The sequence below is a fragment of the Rattus norvegicus genome, chromosome 8 (assembly GCF_021556685.1).
Source record: "Rattus norvegicus strain SHRSP/BbbUtx chromosome 8, alternate assembly SHRSP_T2T, whole genome shotgun sequence".
Classification (NCBI taxonomy): domain Eukaryota; kingdom Metazoa; phylum Chordata; class Mammalia; order Rodentia; family Muridae; genus Rattus; species Rattus norvegicus.
Genome location: NC_141541.1, coordinates 67,634,745 through 67,657,302, shown reverse-complemented (window position 1 = coordinate 67,657,302; position 22,558 = coordinate 67,634,745). Strand labels below are relative to the sequence as shown.

The 22,558-nt window shown below is 44.8% G+C and overlaps 1 protein-coding gene across 2 annotated transcripts; it reads left to right on the top strand.

Annotated features, from left to right (window-relative positions):
* Positions 1 to 467: 467 nt before the first annotated feature.
* Tmem202 (transmembrane protein 202) lies at positions 468 to 22,343 on the top strand. Of its 2 annotated transcripts, XM_087563856.1 has the most exons (6): positions 468 to 605; positions 16,453 to 16,659; positions 16,860 to 17,106; positions 20,720 to 20,869; positions 21,208 to 21,339; positions 21,693 to 22,343. In XM_087563856.1, the coding sequence occupies exons 2-6, from the start codon at positions 16,579 to 16,581 to the stop codon at positions 21,911 to 21,913; spliced, it is 831 nt and encodes a 276-aa protein (XP_087419982.1). In that variant the 5' UTR covers positions 468 to 605; positions 16,453 to 16,578; the 3' UTR covers positions 21,914 to 22,343. The 2 variants fall into 2 exon arrangements, with proteins under 2 accessions (XP_087419982.1, NP_001103106.1); NM_001109636.2 differs by lacking the exon at positions 468 to 605 and having other exon boundaries at positions 16,560 to 16,659; positions 21,693 to 22,313.
* Positions 22,344 to 22,558: the final 215 nt, after the last annotated feature.

The following is a 22,558-nucleotide window of genomic DNA, read 5'->3' as shown; positions in this document are numbered from 1 at the left end:
GTCTTGACTGTGTTTTTTCCCCCATAGGTTCTGGAGATTGAACTCAGGTCCTCATACTTCTGAGGCAAGCTCATTACTGACTGAGCCTTACATCAGGTAGTCAGAAGGTTTCTGAACTGTAATAGGTTTTTAAAAATGGTAATGCAAACAAATGTCCAGAATCTAGCATAGAGATAGAAAATTTTGAAGACTTATTTATTTTTTTATAGGTGGTTGTGAACCACCATGTGATGTGGTTGCTGGGATTTGAACTCAGGACCTCTGGAAAAACAGTCAGTTCTCTTAACCATTGAGCCATCTCTCTAGCCCCGAGATAGAAAATTTTGAATGAATCAACATTCATAGCCTACTATGGCTGCTGAGAACCGGACTCCAGTCTTCTACAGGAGCAGTACACACTCTCAACCACTCTGTCATCATCCTGGCCCCGACAGCTTTTACTCGAAGGAAGACAAACAAATGGACAGGAAACTGGCTGAGTGTGATGGTGTACATCTTTAATCCTAGTACTTGGGAGGCAGAAGCAGAAGGATCTTAGTTTGATGAGAGCAAGGACAACATAGAGAGATCTACCCCCTCCCCAAAACTAGACAAAATGGACAGATGTGCTGGCTATTTTTCTATCAACTTGACACAAGCCAGAGTCTTAGGAGAAGAGGGAGCCTCAATGGGGAAAATATCTCCAGAAGGTCAGGCTCTAGGCAAACCTCTGGGCATCCTTTCATTAGTGATTCATGGGGAGGGCTCAGCCCATTGTGGGTGGGACCACTCCTGGGCTTGGTGGTCTTGGAAGCTTTAAGAAATCAGGCTGATAGAGCCAAGAGAAGCAAGCCAGTAAGCAGTGCTCCTCCGTGGCCTCTGCATCAGCTCCTGCTCCCAGGTACCTGTTCTGGATTCCTTCAGTGATGGACAGTGAAGTAGACATGTAAGCCAAATAAATTCTTTCTGCCCCAACTGGCTTCGGTCATGGTGTTTGTTTCACCATTGCCATAGTAATCCAAACTAAGACAGCATGAAGTGGAATAGTATAAGCACTCTAATAATAACGAAATCTGAAATGGCAATCTTAGCTGGGTATGAGAAGAAATTTCCTTTAGACCCACGAGTAGGTAGCAGAGCCCAGTGCAACGTAAAATGTTACCTGGGAGGGCTACAGTAGAGAGTCTACAAATAAGGACTGCCTTGGCCACTCCCATAAACCCCGTACATCTCCCCCATTCACTCTCTATGCCTGTCACAAGCTCCCTTGTCCTGTCTAGCTAACTAACACTTTTAGGGGACAGTTCAAAGTTCACATCCCTTGTAAAAGGTTTTCCCAGTCAAAATTTAGCCTTCCCTGTTCTTCGTGTCTGCAGGAATGACTCTGATTTTTGGGCAAAAATCTTCCCCCCACCCCACATTTCTCTCCCCACCCCACATTTCAGAGCTATATAATAAATTAATTCATTTGACCAGCTGCCTTTTGTAAATGAAAACTGTAGAAAACAACCAGATATTACACACTCTATACTACATATGCCATTGTTAATCATCTGCCATCAAAATGGATGGAGGTGTTGGGCCTCTGAGATAGCTTAGCAGTTAAAAGCATTTGCTCTGTACTCAAATACTCTGAGTCCAACCAGGGTCCCGAGGTCCACATGGTTGAACGGAGAACAGACTCCCAGAGATTTTCTGTCCTTCACGTGCATGTGGTGGCATGTGCATATATTGCACACACATATACTTACCTTTTTTTTAAAAATCTTAAAATGTTGCTTAAGGGCATATTCTGTATTCATTGTGTTCTTCCTCCCTCACTATCTGTTTTCTTTTTCTTTTTTCCTTTTTTCTTTCTCTGATGTTTAGGATAGTACACATCCATCCTGAAAGATCTTTTTTTTTTTTTAAGATGTATTTATTTATTTTATGTACAGCATTCTGCCTGCATGTGTGACTGCAGGCCAGAAGAGGGCACCAGATCTCATTACAGATGGTTGTGAGCCACCATGTGGTTGCTGGGATTTGAACTCATGACCTCTGGAAGAGCCGTCAGTGCTCTTAACCTCTGAGCCATCTCTCCAGCCCCCTCTGTTTTCTTTTTCATTGTGTACTTATCGTTTAGGAGTTAGCCTACAGTGTGTGAGTCATGGAGGGCCTTGTATTTACAGATAAGCATTAGAGGCACCTGAAGTGTAAAACACTCACAGGATGCCTTCAAAGGAAGGGATGCCTATTATCTGGCCAGAAGGCTGGGAGCAGAGGTAGTTGATGCCCTGGTGACCTTTGTCCTATCTATGTGGATGAGACCACCCACTGAGTCTTCCCTAGACCCTTATGTGAGTATGTTTTTCTCAACCTATAGAGCCCATCTCTATGGAAGGTGTCACATATGCTTTACAAAGAGTTTTGATGTCACGTCTGATATGTATTTAGCTTACACTGTTCCTTGAGGAGATGTCTCCTTTGTTGTGCACATGGGGTTGAAAGTTTTTGCCAAGTTGTGCTGTGCTTAAATATGCCTAAAACAAAGTACCTGAGGTCGGACTCCTGGAGTTTGAACCAGAACCGATATTTAGTCATGTTGTACCGAACTACCTTCTTGCTTCCCATGGGTCACTACTCTGCCAGCCCTGGTGGTTGCAGAGACCCTAGTAGTAGAGGATTTCAACAAGTACACTGTGATTATAGAAGAGGTGATGAAATGGGGTCACAGGGCTTGGGGACGCTAGTATCCTGGCTGACACCCTCCAAGGAAGCATGGTCATTGTGCATGTGTGCTGTGAGGATAAGCGCTGTGTGAAGCATGTCTCGTCTCCATTGCTTTTACAGGGTTCATTTTGGTCCCTTTGTCCCCATAAGACCACATGATGAATGAGACCATTGTACCCTTACTGCCTAAGCCAGGACTCTGCAGGCAGGAAATGTTCAGTGAGGGCATGAAGGAAGCACTTGTGTTAGATTTCCAAGCCCAGCCTGACTCAGTGCGTAGAGAAGAGGGCAGCCTGTGGAGGGAGGCAACGGTCAAGGAGAAACAATGATGTGCTCACTCAAGGATCCAAGGTCCCAGAAGAGCCTGGCACATAGCAGACATTTCATGAGTGTATGTCGGATGACTAATACGGGCAAACCAAAGCAGAGATCTGTGGGGAGTCTGAGGAGGCACCATCGAACTGCTGTATCTGGCTAGAAAAAAAGAAATAGTGGAAACTGGATCATGAACTAAGACTGAAGTAGAAAATCACCGAGTCATTCACTCTGTACTAGTAATATGTGTCTTGCTTGTTGTCTTCCTGCCATGATAAACCATCTGGCATTTAGGAGTTAGGTCCTGGTGGCCCACACCTTTAATCCCAGCACTCAGGAGGCAGAAGCAGGCAGATCTCTGACTTTGAGGCCAGCCTGGTCTGCAGAGTGAGTTCCAGGACAATCAAGACCACACTGAGAGACCCTGACTTAAACAAACAAACAAAAAACTAACAACAACAGAGGCAACTTAGGAAGTGAGGGTTCATTTCGGCTGACTGAGGTATTGCCCATCATCTAGGGGAAAGCAGGCCGCTGGAGCGTGAGTGAGGCAGCCAATCACATTGAGTCCACAGTCAGGAAGATGAAGGAAATGAGTGGTGGTCCCCAGCTTGCTTTCTCCTCGTTGTTCAGTCTAGGACCCCAGCCAGTAAGAGGTGCTACCTACATTGTGGTTGGCTGTGGCAGTCTGAATGGGAATGGCCCCCATGGGCTCATATCTTTGAATGCTTGGTCACCAAGGAGTCAAAGGATTACAAGAATTTGGAGGTGTGGCCTTGCTGGAGGAAGTGTGACATTGGGGGTGGGCTTTGAGCTTTCAAAGACCCATGCCAGGTCCAGTCTCCCTTCTCTCCCCTTCCCTCCCTTTCCTCTCCTCTTCTCTCCCTTCTCTCTCCACCTTCTCTCTCCTTTCCTCTCCGCCTGCCACCCAAGGATCAGGATGTCGGTCTCAATTACTGCTCTAACCCATGTGTACCACCATGCTCCCTGCCATGAAGATAATGAATTAAACCTCTGAGCAAGTCTCCATCTTACAAATACTTTTCTTTATAAGAGTTGCTTAGGTCATGGTGTCTCTTCATAACATAGAACAAAAACTAAGACAGTAGGTTTTGCCACCTCACTGAAGCCGGAAATGCCCTCGTGGGCAGACATAGAGGTGTGTCTTCTAAGTGATTCTAAATTTAACAGCATTTATAATCAAATTAATCATGAGGCTGGAAGCCGGGTTTTTATTTTTTGAGACAAGGTTTATGTAGCCCTGAATGTCCTGAAACTAGCTCTACAGGCTGGCCTTGAGCTCACAGAAATTCACCTGTCTCTGCCTCCCAAGTGCTGGGATTAAAGGTGTACACTACCCTGGACCCTGTGGTTCAGGATTTTAATGCCAGCACTGGGAAGGCAGAGGGAGGTGAATCTCTGTGAATTGGAAACCAGCCTGGTCTATATAGTGACTTCCAGGACAGCCAGAGTTATATAGTCAGACCCTAGGTAAAACAAAACAAGGGCTGGAGAGATGGCTCAGTGGTTAAGAGCACCGACTGCGGGGTTGGGGATTTAGCTCAGTGGTAGAGCGCTTGCCTAGCAAGCCAAGACCCTGGGTTCGGTCCCCAGCTCCGGAAAAAAAGAAAAAAAAAAAAAGAGCACCGACTGCTCTTCTACAGGTCCTGGTCCTGAGTTCAAATCCCAGCAACCACATGGTGGCTCACAACCATCTGTAAAGAGATCTGATGCCCTCTTCTGGTGTATCTGAAGACAGCAACAGTGTATTCATATATAATAAATGAATAAATCTTTAAAAAACCAAACCAAACCAAACCGTGGTGTTATCTTATCTTTTCCTCACAAATGTTGAAGTTCATCTTTATCTCCATTTTACGTGGGCAGAACTGACTCTGACAATGACAATAACTTGACTAATCCTTGATCGACTGACTGAGGTCAGAAAAGGAAATGAGGAAAGCAAGAAAAGATCTTTGCAAGGTCTCGTTTTATTATTCATATATCGAAGGCCAGCCTCCAACTCGTAGCAAAGAGGGACCTTGAACTTCAGATCCTCCTTTTTCTACCTCTTGAGTGTTCAGAATTATGGGTATGCACCAGCGAACTCGGTGTATATGCTTCTAGGGATCAAATCTAGGACTTAATGCATATAATCCAGAACTCTACCAACTGTGCCACATTCCCAGATCACTTTAAAATTTTAACTCATTGCACCATCACCAGAGTCTTCTTTTTCTAGATTATATATCCAGTTGAGTCATTTTCCTGAACTAAAAGGTTGTTTTTTTTTTTTTTTTGTTGTTGTTGTTTTTTTTTTTTTTTTCAGAGCTGGGGACCGAACCCAGGGCCTTGCGCTTGCTAGGCAAGCGCTCTACCACTGAGCTAAATCCCCAACCGGTTTTTTTGTTTTTAAGACAGGGTTTCACTCTGTAACCCAACCCAATAGAACACTTGTGGCCCTCCTGTCTCTCCTCCCATCTTGCATGGCTAGGATTATAAACATTTGCCCTCAATGCCTGGCTTGGACTCCAGAACTATTATTTTCTAATGTCTACAAATATTTACCTGAATATATCTAAGTGCATTGTGTACCTGCTTGGTGTCCATAGAGGAGAGAAGGCACCAGACTGAAGTTACAGACGTTGTAAGCCACAATGCGGATGCTTGAAACAGAACCCATGTATTCAATTGCAAGAACAGCAAGTCCTCTTAACCCCTGAATCATTTCTCCAGCCCCTCGGTCTGCAGATTTAATGGCCATACAGTACTGTCAGAACAAGCTCCAGTGTCAAGTGTCCTAGTTTGCTTTGTATTGCTGTCATAAGCACCAAGACCAAAAGCAACTTGAAGAAGAAAGGGTCTATTTTGTTAAGGTTCTATCACAGGTTATCATCACTCAGGGAATTCAGAGTAGAACTGGCAGCAGGAACTTGTGCAGAGACCATGAAGGATCACTGCCCACTGGTTTGCTTTCTGTGGCTTGTTCATCCTGTGGAAGGACAGTCTGACCTTCAACTGTATTTATTAGTCCTCACAGCCAGGGAAGCTGAGGGGTGTGCTAGGGGCAAAGCTGTCTGGGATCATTTGTAAAGGCGACCTGAGGAGCTTGGAAATGAAATTGTTGCAAACTGTAAGGAGTGAAATGTCTCTCCTTCTTTAAATCATTTGCCCAAGGCAAGGCAGACAACCTCGGAAGACAGGCTGTCTCGACAGATATTCCTTTCTGTGTTAACCAGGAACAGCTGAGCAAGGCACTCACTCTATCAGTGTGTATGTAGTCTGCATGTGATGAGGACATGTGTGTGGATGTGCGCTGATGTGGGAATCAGAAGATAATGCCCACACTCATCTGTGATCTCCCTTCTACCTCAGCCACTGAGGCAGGTTCTCTCAGTCAAAGCCAGCGTTCGCCATTATTAGCCAGTTTGCTCTGGGATCCTTCTGAGGTTGGTATCCCAGGTGGACCACTATAACCACCCAGCATTTACATGGTTTCTGGAGATTTGAATTCTGTTCCTTGGGCTTGCTCATTAGGTATATAACCATTCCATCCAGATGTTGACACTTTTGACAATCAAAAAACATACCCGGACCAGTGACCCCTTTTGCAGAAATCCAAAGGTGCTTAGAATCCTGTAATAGTCATCTTGGGGGTTTACCGTGGAAGCTGGATTCTGAAGAGTTGAAAAGACTAGGCATCCCCAGGCAGCACAGAGACCATGCTTGAGGAACATGAAGAGAACTTCATTTCCCATGTTTGAAAACATTATTCTTCTGGGCAGAGAAATGAGTGTAGTTGGATTCTTTGAGTAACTGGTTATTCATCCTTGGCTGTTGAGACAGATCCTCAAAAAAGAATACGGCTTATCAGTGTGTGGGGATGTATTTAAAGAAGGATTATCTCAACTTCTGATAATGACTGTCATCGGAAGAAATGTTTCTAAGACTGATCTCAGCTGGTTGATCTGGAAATAACTCTGTGCGTTTTAATGGCAGTACAGCTGAAACTGCAGGGCTGTCACCCTGACTAAACAGACCTTGGCTACCCCTGCTGCCAGATGGCAGCTCATAGTGATCAGTGCTATGACTCATGACTGGCTTAGACAACCTTATTTGATTTTATGGTTCTGCTAGTAGTGGCTACTGTGATCGTGTGGTGATGTCATGACCTGGTTCAGATGTTCCCTTTCAATATCAGGTGGACAGGTGTCTCTATGTATATACGTTCTACCTGACTGCACCTTTCCACTGATTAAAATTTTGCCTTAGTTAAAGTCGGTTAGAGGCACTTAACAAAGAAAAGTTCCACTAGTAAAATCCTGATGGTGTAACTAACCAGTTACAGGGTAAGGATAAATGGAGCTAGTAAAGCAGACCTGTGCTACATGAATTCTTCCTATGAATTCTCACACCAGGTTTCCGAAAAGCCCTAGGCCCAGGGTCGAGGAGATGGCTCAGTGATTAAGACTGCTTAGCGCTCTTGCAGAGGACCCAGGTTTGATTCCTAGCACCCATGTTTAGTGGCTCCAACCCTCCTGTAACTCCAGTTCCAGGGGGATCTGAGAACCTCTGGCCTCACACACTCACGCCAAGTGTCCCAGTTTCTTCCTCTGTGTGATAATGTGCATATGATGTCTTTGGGCCCTAAGGTTCTATGTTGTTAAAACAACGATGTGCTCCAGCAGTCTGTTCTCTTACTCTGCACTAGATTGAAAGTCTTCCAGATGTAAGATGGCTCTTGGGTTATGACATACTGTGAAATGCCAACCATGAATAAAAAATAAGTAAAAAAACTCCGTTTTCGTTTTCGTTTGTTTGATTTTTTTGTTTTTTGTTTTTCTTAGTATAGAATAGAGTTTATTTTGGAGGTGGGGAGGGAAGTTGAGATAGTAGAGACAGAGAGAGAGAGAGAGAGAGAGAGAGAGAGAGAGAGAGAGAGAGAAGAGGGGAGGAGAAAAGAGAAGAGAAGAGAAAGAGAGAGAGAGAGAGAGAGAGAGAGAGAGAGAGAGAGAGAGAGGAGAAATAGAGGAGTAGAGAGAGGCTGGCCATGAGCATAGGGAGAGAGAGGGTTGAGGGGAATGGCGAGAGAAGGGACACAGTGGGAAGAAAGTAAGAGAACACGAGAAGAGCAGGAGAGCCAGAGCTCTTTCTATCTTTGTAAGTAGTAATTTCTTACTCCTGTGAACGTGTGTGCCCCACATGGATACAGGTACCCTTGGAGGCCAGAAGAGAGTGTTGGGTACCCTGCAACTAGGGTTGCATGCAGTTCTGAGCCACACTCCAGGTCTTCTGGAAGAACAGCCAGTGCTCTTAACTGGGGAGCTATTTCTTCAGCCTCTTCCTCCTCCCTCTTCCCTCTCCCTCTGCTTCTTTTTTAAGATTATTTATTTTATGTATAGGAGTACACTGTAATCGCTTCTCAGTCTTTTGGCTAAGATCAAGTGTAGGAGTACACTGTAGCTGTCTTCAGACACACCAGAAGAGGGCATCAGATCCCATTACAAATGGTTGTGAGCCACCTTGTGGTTGCTGGGAATTGAACTCAGGACCTCTGGAAGAGCAGTCAGTGCTCTTAACCGTGGAGCCATCTTGCCAACGCCTGTGCCTTCCTTTCTAAAAAGAAGATCTTACTTTACCACATAGCCAAAGCTGGCCTGAAATGTGAATTCCTCATGCTTCAGGAGTCTTAGTGTTGAAATTACAGGCCTGCACCGCACCGCGTGGCTTTCTAGATTTAGCAATTTGAGATTTTTGTTCTTTTGTTTTGGACTTGGGACTTCTTTTCATCCTCACCTTACTACCTTGGGAAACTTTTCCTAGCTTTTTCCTAGGGGCATAGAAGCCATACTCAGCCCCGGGAACTAGCACCTCCCTGCCATCCCAAGAGAAGGTGTGGCAACATTGAAACAAAACCCCAGGATGGAATGTGGGAAGCCTTCCACCCTGGCCTTGAGGCTCACAGGAATTCTCTAGCTGGCCCTGGAAGCTTTGTCTGTCAGTCTTTACCTCTCATTCTCTCATCTCCTTCCTTCCTCCCCCCCCCCCCCCCCAGCTGAGGACGGAACCCAGGGCCTTGCACTTTCTAGGCAAGTGCTCATCAACCCCTCATCTCCTTCCTTTTGACTAACAGCTCACCCCCAGCTTTTAGAAACCTATAGCATAGAACTTCTGAGTCCTTCTGTGCTGTGGCCATTCACTAATATTTAGCTTCAGAAAATGAGTGACACGTTAGTGTTGCAGTTTCCAGAGTGGCTGAGATGGCTCAGTGGCTAAAGGTGGAGCCTGAAGCCTGAGTCCATATGGTGGATGGAGAGGTTCCTGCACACCTACACAAAACAGAAAATATAATTTTCAAATAGCACATTTCACCGATCTCTTTTGGGGTGTGGGTGTGGGTGTGGTGTGGGTGTGTAAGAGCAGTGAACTTTCTTCCTAAGAATCTAGGTTCAGTGGCAGCACCCACTGCACCACAGTTCCAGGGAACCCAACACCCTCACACAGGCATACGTACATATATGTACCATATATACCAATGCACATAAAATAAAAATAAATATAGAGAATAACTTGTTCTTTTTAAAAGTAACTTCTATGTGAAATGCCCTTTTCTTGTCAGTGCTGGGAATCAAACCACCAGCCTGTGCATGCTAGGCTGGTGCTGCACTCTTGGCCGCCATCGCCTCCTCCCATCTGCCCTAGTGTTTCTTGTGGATTTCTTTCTTTGGCACAGTTTTCTCTGTGTATGAAGCACGTGCATGCTGTGTGGATTTTTGCATGTGTGCACACCTGCACGTGTGTGTAGAGTCCAGAGGTCCTTGCTGCGTTCCTCCTCAGTCGCTCTTTGCTTCGTTTTTTGAGATGAACTCTCTTGCTGAACCTGGCCAGACTGAGTCAGCGAGCTGAGGGGAGCCACTTGTCCCAGCGCTAAGGTTACAGATGTGAGTGGTCAGTCCAAGCTTTTCAATATCGGTCCTGGGGATCCGAACTCAGGTCTTCACGTCTACACAGCATGCACTTTACCCACACAGCCGTGTCCCTAGATTACCTCTCCTCACTTAAAAATATTATGGGGGTTGGGGATTTAGCTCAGTGGTAGAGCACTTGCCTAGGAAGTGCAAGGCCCTGGGTTCGGTCCCCAGCTCCGAAAACAAACAAAAAAAAGAATAGAAAAAATATTCTATACAGCTGTGTATAGTTCCTCCTCTTAGACTTTTCCTTCGTGTGTGCGCGTGCATACACACACACACACACACACACTTTTATGCATCCTTCCCCTGGGAAGAGATTTAGAAAGGGATGGCAGGGTGTTTAGGACAAGTGAGCTTAAACCAGGTCAAAATGGCTCCAAGGCATCGATAGTGATGTGGGCCACACAATACACCATGTTCTTTAGAGGTTAGGACTGAGGCTCTGGCTGTCCCTGCCCTGCCCTTTACTCTTTTTCTTTTCTTTTCTTTCTTTTTTTTTTTTTCCAGAGCTGGGGACCGAACCCAGGGCCTTGCGGTTGCTAGGCAAGCGCTCTACCACTGAGCTAAATCCCCAACCCCTAAATGTTGCAGGTTCTTTTTTTTTTGGTTCTTTTTTTTTCGGAGCTGGGGACCGAACCCAGGGCCTTGCGCTTCACTGAGCTAAATCCCCAACCCCCCCTTTACTCTTTTCAGGAAGCTGGCAGAGTTAGAGCCACATTAGACCACTGGTCAGAACGTAATGCTGTCTTCACAGAGACTCAGGGAGAAGCACCACTCTTGTCAACTCAAATCAACAGACACAGTTTGTGTGTTTGAAAGCTTTATTTACTCTGCTACTGTGTGTGTGCATGAACTAAGGAAACAGAAGAGCTCTTCTCACCCTAAAGCAGTGTCTGGAAGGAGGCTCAGCTGGTGAGAGGACTTGGCAGATGCCCTGGGTTTAGTTCCCACTGCCCACACCAGGGGGCTCACAACTACCTCCAGATCCAGTCCCAGGGTGTTTGACACCCTATTCTGGCCTCTTGACCCCTGCATACACGTGGTGCACATATAAATGGGCAGTCACACTCACATACACATAAATACGTACTGAAAATATTAGTAAGCTAAGAGAAATATTTGAGAATCTTAAATATTAAGAGCTAGATGTGATCTTGGAAAAACCTAATCTGCGCCTGTCATGTAAGGGGAAGGAACTGGGGACAGAAGCATGACATGCTGGTCCTCAAGAGCCAGTGACACTTTTCAGCACCTAGCACCCTCGGGGTGCATAGTTGGGTATTCAACGGTTATAAGATTAGTTGAGGAGAGCTTGTGGGGCCACTTCTAGGAATTTGGCAGGAATTTGACATTGGGCTAGGACAAGGAAGTAGGCTCAGGTAAATGCAGCCCAGGAATGTATGGTATTTCTTGTTTCTTAGTCATTCTGATAAACCCCTTGGCACAGCGACCAAGGGACTTTGTTGATTACCTCGTTTATTTACTTTGATTATTGTCCTGTCTGTTCCTTGATTGCTTTGTTTATGCCTCAGGACTGACCGTATTCTTTGTATGTACCTAGAATGATATAAAAGCAGACTGGAAAAAAAATAAACCCTCTTCTGTCTCAGCACTGGCTGGAGACATGTTACAGTGTTGTCTAGTTGTCTTTTTCTTTTCAATCCTCCCTCCCTCCCTGGAGACCCTGATGACTGACTGAGCTGGCTTGGTCAATTAATAAATGTGTCCCTTAATGCATGTAGCACAGTGCAACCCCGTACATTTTCTCTGCTGCCCTGGTTTTGAGACAAGAAATTGTTATGTAGCCAGTTCATGCTGGTCTTGAACTTACAATCCTCCTGCCTCAACATCCTGAAAGTTAAGATTACAGATATATGTGCCCGAGTCAAATAAAATTTTTTAAGTGAAATTATTCTACCAAGGTGAAATATATCCAGAGAGTGACAGGGCTGGAATGGGGAATGCATATGTGGACGGACCCCTGTCAGGAAGTCTGTCTGCACCCCTTGGATTCTCCGTCACAGATGCTTAAGATCATGTGGAATCCTTGAGATTGAACGCAGCTCATCACGCCCATGTCTGTATTTTATTCTATTGCTTTATTCTAGCACTCTGCCACTGAGCCAAATCCCCAACCCCGAAAAAAAATTTTTTTTTCTTTTTTTCCGGGGCTGGGGACCGAACCCAGGGCCTTGCGCTCGCTAGACAAGCGCTCTACCACTGAGCCAAATCCCCAACCCCTCGAAAAAAATTTTTAAAAGAAGTTTAAGGGTTGGAGAGATGGCTCAGTGGTCAAGAACACTGACTGCTCTTCCAGAGTTCCTGAGTTCAAATCCCAGCAACCACATGGTGGCTCACAGCCATCCGTAATGAGATCTGATGCCCTCTTCTGGTGTGTCTGACAATAGCTACAGTGTACTTATACATAATAAATAAATCTTAACAAAAAACAAACCTTCTTTAGAAGAAGTTTGAGTCTGTCCTTGGCTGTCTAGTATGCGCCAGGCCAACCTGTCACAGATGAAGAGACAAACAACTCCAGCCTTGAATGGCTGCCAGTGAGAACAGAGTCACTCACAAGGGGATGTGGAGAGTGCTGATTTCACTTCTTTATTATAGACACCCATATGTAGTATTTAATGCAACCATCACAATATTGTGTGTAGAAAACAAGATCCTCAGTTTACCAATTCAACTACACAGGGACCAACAGCTTCTCCCCAGAATAGCCTTATTCCTAACTTTAGGACCCAAGCCCCAACCCAGGAAATATTGGAATTACCTAAAACCTAGACATAATTCGGATGTGTGTTCCTGTGTGTACAGAGGTACATGCCTATGTATGCACAGGCATGTGAAGCTCAGGGGTCGACCACAGGTAGTGTTCTGTTGGCATTGACCACTTTTTTTTTTTTTTTGAGTCATGATCTCTCCACCTCTTGAAGCTTGCCTAGGAGGCTGGATCTGCAGCCCAGTGAATCCGGGATCTGGTTTTGCTCCCCTGTGCTGGCATTACAAGCAGATGCCACCATCCCTGGCTTCTTGAAGTGAGAGCCAGGATCTACACGCAGGTTCTCAAGCTTTCATCAACTGACCCGTCTTACCACTGTGTTCCCTGGGCTGGCCTAGAACTGTCTTTGTAAACCAGGCTGATTCTGAAACCATGGATCTACTCACCTCTGCCTCTCGAGGAGTGCTGATATTAAAGTTGTGCGCCTGGTAAAATAATTCTTTGTTGTTGTTGTTGTTAAAGACTGTCCGTTCATCTATCTATCTGTCCATCTGTCTGTATATATGTCTGTCTATATGTATGTATGTATGCATGCATGTATGTATATATGTGTATGTGCTTGTGTGGGCAGGTACCTGTATGACCTGCAGTGTTCAGAAGAGGTTGTCAAGTTCCCTGGAGTTGGAATTGCAGGCAGTTGCGAGCTGTCTGATGTAATAACAGCACATGCTCTTCACTGCTGAGTGGACCTTTCTGCCCTAAAGAGTCTTTACGTGTCCTAGCAGGAAGTTCTTAGCTAGATGTGTATACTGTAAGGTGACGCTCCACTCTGTAGATTACCTGTTTGCACTGTGGGTGCTGTTATTTGGTGAATAGAAGTTCTTAAGTTGAAGGTCATCCTATTTACATAATCTTTCTTTCTTTCTTTCTTTCTTTCTTTCTTTCTTCCTTCCTTCCTTCCTTCCTTCCTTCCTTCCTTCCTTCCTTTCTTTCTTTCTTTTAAAGATTTATTGATTGTTTACCGAGTTCTACCTGCATGCATGCCTGCAGGTCAGAAGAGGGCATGGATCCCATTACAGATGGTTGTGAGTCACCATGTGGTTGCTGGGAATTGAACTCAGGGCCTCTGGAAGAGCAGACAGTGCTCTTAACCTCTGAGCCATCTCTCCAGCCCCACAAAATATTCTTTACATTATCTTTCTCAGAGTGAAAAAGATGGGCAGTGGTTATGCATGCTTTTGGAATCACAGTATTTGGGAGACAGCCACTGGCAGATCTCTGTGAGCTCAAGGCCTGGTCTAAAGAGATCCAGGACCGTCAGAGATATACAAAGAAACCTTGTCTCAGAAAACCATAAATGAATAAATAGATAGATAAATAAATAAATAGTTATTCCACATTTTCTTCTTATAAGACTGCTTTTCAAAACAATGACTGTGGTTTGATTGTATACTGACAGCATACACAGCCACTGAATTTACACGCGTGTTTTGTTATACCCATCACAGTCCCTAGCAAGGTCCTAGCTAGTCATGTGTCCTGCTCTTTGGGGTAAGTGCTCAGGATAGGCCTGAGAGTCGGCTGGTGCCAATCTGTTCCTTTAAACAGTAGAGTGTTTTATTCATTAGTCACTGTCCACAAATGGTCTGGTATTCCACATTACATCAACATCATCTGTTTGGTGGTGTGCTTGTTTAATGCCAGTGAAGGGATTCCAGGGATCCCAGGGCTAACAGTTTTCCTACCAATATTAGTATTTTATCTGTTGTAATGTGGCTTGTGCCGAGACTGCATTTGAGCAAGCTTGCAAAGACAGCAGAGGGGCTGCAAGGATGATCCAGTAATACTCAGCATCCAGCACTGGGTAAGACGGTTGACATCCTTCTCTCCTCCAGTGGCCCGCATCATACCTGCTGGCTCTGTGGAAGCTGGCCAGCAGGGCAGACGTTTAGAGGTCAGGCCCTACTTAACCTCCCACTGTTGTGTGTCCTATAACCAGAGTGTGACACACCTTCAGCAGTGGACTCACCACAGCCATCTGGTTGTGGTGAGCGACATACGGTGTTTTTGTTTTGTTTTGCTTTGTATTTTAGACAACATCTCACTCTTTATCCAGGTTGGCCTGGAATCTCTTCTGTAGGCCAGGCTGGCCTAGAACTTACTCTATAGCCCAGACTAGCTTCAAACTCATGGTAATCACCTTCCCCGTGACTTCTCAATGATGAAATCACAGGCGTGAGCCATCACACGTAGTTGCAACCTTTATTCTGTACCTAGTAGAACCCAACTGCTAGTGTCCTAAGAATCTCGGGCCCTTTGTGGATTCCTGTCTTGGGACAAATCTTCACCCCAAATGTCCTCCAGGTTGATAACCTGGGAAACCCTTTAAAATATAGCTACTCCTGTTAGTGGTAACAACTCTTTCCACTGTACCAACCTCAGTGAGTCGTCTAGAAATCTGTTGGTCTCCCAGTCTCACCACTTAATACTCGGCCTGTGTTACACCAGAGGAGCTGTGGTGATAGCTCGGTTAGAAAAGCACTTCTGGCTGCTCTTCCAGAGGACCCGAGTTCGATTCCCAACACTCACATCAGACAGCTCACTAGAGATCTGTCACTCTCTTCTGGTCTCTGGAGACACCTGCACTGACATGCACGTATTCAAATACATATCATAAAAAGAAAATGAAACCTTTGAGAAAAGAAGTGCTTGTCACACAATACCCAATACTCTCATACAAAGCCTAGAGCTATGGCATGCATTTGTAATCCCAGTGCTGGAACACGGAGAGACAAGGCTCCCTGTGCCTTGCTGGCCAGGCCAGCCATATCGGCAAGCTCTGGGTTTAATGGAGACCCTGTCTCAAAAAAATAAGGTGCGATCTGATCAAGGGAGACAACTGTTGTCAAACTACAGTTCCCTATGCTTGTTTAAACATGTACCTGCATACACAGGAGCTCATATGAGGATACATGTCCCATACAAATACACCACATCCACAAGAGGAGTCTGTATGTTAAATAAAGCATGGGCATATACTAGGGTGTAGAACTAGTAGTTCTCACCAGCTGAAATACAGAACAGGCTTCAACAGGTCATGGGAATTGGGAAGAGGGTGTGCGGGCAGAAACTTATAGTCAGGCATGCGGATTCAGATTAGATTTAGGAACCAGTGTTTACATGTGAGCAAATCAAGAGCTGGTGACGTGGCTGAGGAACAGAATGCCACCTGCACTGTACCTTTGACGTAGAGTTCTTAGGAGGTAAGGGGTGAGGCTCAGATGCAGACAGTTTGTAAGGCTAGTGTCACTAGGGCATCGGCTGGGCTTTCACGTAGAGCCCAGCACTACCTCTGAATCTTGCAGAGTTATCATTTTTAGTGCCTCAGATTTTAGTGTCCAGGGCAATGGTTACCAGCATTACAGTGGGCCCTGTCAGCAGCGTGCAGCGTGTCTGTGGTAGAGTACTCGTCCATGAACAGAAGATATTGAAAAGAGGGAATGAAAGGACAAAGAGAGAGCTAAGCAGGTAAGGGCACTTTGTACAAGCTTGGTGACCCAAGTTGGAGTCCCAGAACACATGTAAAGACAGAAGGCTACACACACACACACACACACACACACACACTCTCTCTCTCTCTCTCTCTCTCTCTCTCTCTCTCCCTCCCTTCCTCTCTCTCTCTCTCTCTCTCTCTCTCTCTCTCTCTCTCTCTCTCTCTCTCTCTCTCTCATAATTTCTTCCTAGTGTTCTAAGACTGAAAACGATGAATACAACGAAAGAGAAAAGAGAAACAGGGTCTACACCCAGGATTCTTCTGCATGTGTGAGGAGGTGTGAGACGAATTCCGTGGCAGTTGAACTGGTTGCCAAGATGGAGAGGAGGAAGGAACAAGCCATGACCTTTTACAGTCCCAAGGTCAACAAAATAAAGGGGGACCTGAAATACCAACAGGTGAGGAGAGGATGTAGGCCAGAGGGGAGGAAGAGGGCTTGGCTTGAGCACAGAGCTAGATAGAAAAGAGCACCTATGAAATTTTGACTTTTAAAAAGAGGTAAGATCAAACCCACCTGGGGATATTGTGGTAGAGAGAGATAGGAGACCTCAGGGATCTGGGATTAACTTCTTGGGCAACATTTCCCTCATCCTTGTAGCCTACCCTTCCTACCAACAAACAATCGATGTCAGCCCAGAAGCGACAGCAGTATTTGAGTGAGGCTTACACCTACACCCGGATGTTCTGTGCCAGCCTCTCTGGCTTTAGTCTCTTGCTACTGATCTGCACGTCCCCAATGCACTGGGTGCAGTTCCTGGTGACCAACAATGGCCTTGAGCTCAACGCAGGACTCTGGACCTTGTGCAACCATGAGCTGTGCTGGAGCCACATACTCAAGCCACCCTGTGAGTGCCACAAAAATCAGTATCACCGGCCTCACAATTGCAGGCCTGACTTTCTTCCTTCAAGATCTTTGGGTCTGAGACAAGTTGTGAATATGACTGCCCTTTTTATTGGTATCCTGTATATCCTCTTTCCTCTCCTGGGTGGATTCCTGTCCCAAATGAATAAAAGCTGCTACTATTCTTTAGGTAGAATTCTTTTGACATTTATAAGATACTATCTTGGAACAGGTTTAGATTCAGGTGACCCACATAATTGATGCTGGAGTGTCCTTTTTATCTGGACCACTCCTCTTTCTAGATCAAGGCTTCTTTTTTTTTTTTTTTAAAGATTTGTTAATTTTCTTTTGTTTATTTTATGAGTACCCTGTAGCTGTCTTGAGACACACCAGAAGAGGGCATTGGATCCCATTACTGATGGTTGTGAGCCACCATGTGGTTGCTGGGATTTGAACTCAGGACCTCTGGAAGAGCAGTCAGTGCTCTTAACCGCTGAGCCATCTCTCCAGCCCTAAGTCAAGGCTTCTTATTGATAAATACACGTATGGGAGGTCCTAAACGTTTTGAAACTTTGACAGCTAAGCTTGCTGACCTTCAGAAGCTGAAGCTCACTCGCTGAGCACTCCCTCACTTGCCTTATGCAAAATATGTGGAGGGTGAGGATGTGGTTAAGTTGGCCGTGTGTTTGCCTACCATTCACAAGGGTTATGCAAAGCATAAACCAGCAGTGATGGCACCCCTAAGGCAGAGACAGTAGGATCAGAAAGGTTTGAGAAAGCCTGACCTATACAAAAGCCTATTTCTTTCTAATCATGTGATCTTGTCTCAGGAAAGAAAAAGTATGTTAAGCGTGGTAGGCAGCACATGCCTGTGATCTTATTCCTGGGTGGGCTGAGGGAAGAAGACATCCAGTTTGAGAGGAGCCTGGGTTACATAGCCAGACCTGTGTGTGTGTGTGTGTGTGTGTGTGTGTGTGTGTGTGTGTGTGTGTGTGTGTGTGCGCATCTGTGCAAGCACAAGCATGTGAATGTATGTTGACATCTATGTGTTAAACATTTATTTATTTACATTTGTGTATGTCTGGTTATGCATTTGCTGTGGTGATCAGAGCTCAACTTTCTGGAGTTGCTTTTCTCCTTTCCCTGTGAGTCCCAGGGATCCAACCCAGGTTGTCAGGCTTGGCAGCAAGTGCTTTTACCCACTGAGCCATCTTGCTGTCCCCCCAACCCCAGTACCGGAACCATGTGGACTGGTTAAGTGGAAGCTTAAGGGTGAACGTCTTAGAAGATAAGGGAGAGATAATGTCATAAAGTCCAAGGGCAGGAAGTGCAGAGGGTGTGAAGGGACTCAGGACTGGGCTCTCAGACAAAGACAACCAGGCCATCCAGTCTCTCAGGCTCTCCCGTGACCAGCTGACACTCATCATTGTTTATGTTTGCTTTTATCTCCACAGCCCAGGTTTTCCTGTTTATCAGGGTGTCGGTGCCGACAGCAGGCTTAGCCTTACAACTCATTAGTTCACACAAGCAAGAGGAAATCCACATTTCCAAACCAAATAATCAAATAGATCCAACTCAGGCCAAGTTCCCTGTCTTGTCCCCTTAGCTATACTTAGGCAGTTGTAGGCAAGGATAGGCTATTTGAGGCATCAAGAGCTAAATACTACAAAATATACCTAGCTGTAGGCTTCCTACAGCTCAGTCCCAGCCGCCGCTTCTTGAGGTTACACAGACTGTTCATTCTCAGTGACACAGTCCTTATAAAATAAGCTACTTTTAAGTTATTTTCTTTTTAATGTGACTAACTTGATGGGGGCTTCAAAGCAATTCACCTGCATAGTTAGGCTTATGAATTCTATCAGTGGAAATAATGATTTTTACCACAAGGAGCAGGCTATGCTAGCTTTTTAAAAAAAAACTTGAATTTTTAAGTACGTATGTTTAGTACACATGAGTGGAGGTGCCAGCAACGTCCAGAAGAGGATGTTGGATCCTCTGGAACTGGTACTTTAGAAGGTTATGAGTCTGGTCTCTGCCAGAGTATTACATGCTCTTACCTGCTCAGCCATGTCTCCAGCCTCATGAGACATAATTCTTTGGTATTTTGGTTGCTTTGTTTTGTTTGTCCTCCTCTTCCTCTCTTCCTCCTCTTCCTCCTCCTCCTCTTTCTCCTCCTCCTCCTTCTCTTCCTCCTCCTCCTCTTCCTCCTCCTCCTCTTCCTCCTCCTCCTCCTCTTCCTCCTCCTCCTCTTCTTCCTCTTCTTCTTCTTCTTCTTCTTCTTCTTCTTCTTCTTCTTCTTCTTCTTCTTCTTCTTCTTCTTCTTCTTCTTCTTCTTCTTCTAATAGGGTGTCAAGTAGTTTCTATGGCCTCCAACTGACTATGCAGTTGAGGAAATCTGGAACTTCTGTTCCTCCTGAATCTATATTCTAAGTCCTAGGATTACCTGTGTGTACTACCTCACCTGGACAAAATTGAAATAATCTTTGTTTGTTTGTTTGTTTATTTGTTTGTTTTAAGGCAAGGTCTCACTGTGTGGTCCTGACTGTCCTGTTGACTAGGCTGGCCTTGAATTCACAGAGATCTGCCTGACTCTGTCTCCTAATTATTGGGACTAAAGGCTTGTGGCATAACCAATCCCAGTGTTTGGGAGGTTAATGTAGGCCAGTTTCTCTTACTCTGTTGTCTAAGTTGGGCCCAAACTCAGTAGATAATGAGTTAGAATAACATTCTTTCTCTAAATAAATAAATAAATAGCTAGCACTTATGAGGTAGAGACAGAAGGATGGAAAGTCCGAGGTCTTCAGTTATTTAACACGTTTGAGCCTAGCCTGGGCTACATGAAAGCTGCGTCAAACAACAACAACAACAACAACAACAACAACAAAATAAGGTAAAACAATGCAATAGAATGCTAACGATGGTTACTTCTAATCATTGAGAATGTGGCTGTCTTCTTGTTTCATTATATTTAGTGCTCATTACCATATTTAGATTGAACATATATTGCTTATAGAACTAGAATTAGAAAAAAAGGGTCTTAAACTGGTTTGTGATGGCAGTCCTTTCATAAACTAATTTACATAACCTAAATATTCATGTATTATCCTTAATTTACCAACAAAGGCTTTGTCTTCAGTAAAGAAAATCCATGTAGCCAAGTATGGGAGTGTACCTATAATTTAGCACAGACATAGGAAGGTCAGCAATTCAAGACCAGCTTGGGCTGCATAGTGAAACCCTGTCTCAGAAGGGGGAAAAGGTATTTTAAGTGATAATGAAAACTTAGAAGAGAGGTTCTTATTGGTGTCCATGGTACTACATGGCAAACTCCATATCCCTTCTTTGTCCTAGTCCCTTCTCTGAGACTTTATTGAGCTTTAATTAGTTACCTGTTTGTTTGTTTATTTGTTTGTTTGTTTGTTTGTTTGAGACAAGGTCTCAAGTAGTTCAGGCTAGCCACTATGTAGCCCAGGCTGGTCCAGACCTCCCTAGTTCTCCTGTTGCCATGTCTTGAGTCATCCTGGGATGACATGTGTATGACACTATGCCTGGCTCTCCAGCTTTCCTAGAGGAAGTCAGTTACTGGACTGACCAGGCCTTTCCTTCTCTCCTTGCAGATTATCTCCAGTATTCCAGGGCCTTGTTCATCATCTCTGTCCTCTGTGAGCTTATTGGTCTTGGCTTGTTCTTCAACTCTTGCCGCCCTACAGAAAGAATAGTATCCTCTGAGTTGGATCTGAAGGTGTCCATGCTCAGCTTCTGCTCAGGTATGGACTAGTAAGGTAATAAATGCACCAAGGTAACACAGTCAAGGAAACTGAGTGTCTTTGGGGGCTTTTATAGTCTTTCCTATCCTATATATCTCTTCAATATCACACCAAGTAGCCGTTTCCTTGCCCTATCTCATTGCATGGAACACACAGTCTAACTGTCTTATACCAAGGTAGAGGACCCCTTCTTTCTCATTTGGCTAACCCCCCCAAGTTTTAAACCTTTTGATCTCTGCCCTGGGTATGATCTCTACAAATGAAAAAGGAGCTGGGGGTGGCAGCCAAGGCTGACAGAAGATGCTGATAGATTGTGACATCTTTCCTTTTGGTCCCAGCCATCTGCTTGCTCCTCTGCCTCAACCTGTTTCTGGCCCAGGTTGAATGGCACACGAAGAGTGCCATGGAGTCTGAGCTCCTATGGACCTATTATCTTAACTGGAGCAGTGATTTCTTATCTGTCTGTGCCGGTGAGTCAACCCCCTGCGCTGGGCTTAGGAGGAGGGAGCAGGAAGTCATTTCTGTAAAATGAGGTAGAGTGGAGAAGAAATGGACGCACGGCAGGTCTGTACGTGGAGAGGTAGGGGGTGTGATGGGAAAGCATTAATTTGACCATCAAAAGCCTAGAATTAGTAACTTGTTCTGAAAATGAGGGATGGATGGGTTAAGTCATTTGGGTTAAGGGAACACAGAGAACAATAGCACCATCTTTGAAATCCCAAGGGGTGAGGTGTTACTCTAATCAGACCATAAAAGGATGAATATGAATTTTAAGAGCTACGTGACCAACTGTTAAACCACATCTCGTTTCTCCCTCCTCTAGGGATCATCTCATTTCTCAACTACATAACTTTCCAATCTCATCCTCCTGATGGGAGTGTCAGCGAAGATCTACAACAGAAGTACAGGCTGGGCTTTGGGCCAGTACCAATGACACTGCCTGCTACAGCTGAAATGTCACCTTCCAAGATGCCGTTTCTAAGTGGGAGACAGGAAAAACTACGGAATGTGAAAAGGGGGAAACTAGCTACCACAAGACTGTGATTAGAAGACAGAAGGCTAAACCCTGCTGTCTTAAAAATAGAGAGGGTGAGGTCAGTGGGAAATGATTGTGAAGTTCGATGAAACCTTCTGATATCATGTCCGGAGTAGCTAATGAAATGTCATTTGTGTGCACTGCATCCAAAATGTGTAAGACAATTATAGAGAAAGGAGAGGAGGGCTGGAGAAATGGCTCGGCAATTAGCAGTGCTAGCAACATAGTCCTGGGATTCAGAGTTGGAATCCCAGCACCTACAGAACAAGTCTCAAAGACTAGGTGGAGATGAGGGTAGGACATCAGCATTCTTTTCTGGAGTACGTTTGAGCACATGCACATAAATATGTCTTGAAAACAAAAGAGGAGCTAGTGAGAATTCACCGAGAAAATATATTTTATTCTTGCAAAAGATTGCAAAAGATTGATTTTTATTTATGTATATGTCTCTTTCTCTCTCTCTCTTTGTGTGTGTGTGTGTGTGTGTGTGTGAGACCTGTGTGTGAGTGCCTACAGAGACCAGAAGAGAGAATAGGATCTCCTGAAACTTGAGTTATACTTTCATATATATATATATATATATATATATATATATATATATATATATATATATAGTTGTGAGCTATCTGACTTGAGTTATGGGTGCTGAATTC

Coding starts and splice junctions, on each gene's coding strand:
- Tmem202 (XM_087563856.1), top strand. CDS start 16,579: ATGGAGAGGAGGAAGGAACAAGCCATGACCTTTTACAGTCCCAAGGTC. Junction 16,660..16,859: donor GGGACCTGAAATACCAACAG/GTGAGGAGAGGA, acceptor TCATCCTTGTAG/CCTACCCTTCCTACCAACAA. Junction 17,107..20,719: donor CCACATACTCAAGCCACCCT/GTGAGTGCCACA, acceptor CTCTCCTTGCAG/ATTATCTCCAGTATTCCAGG.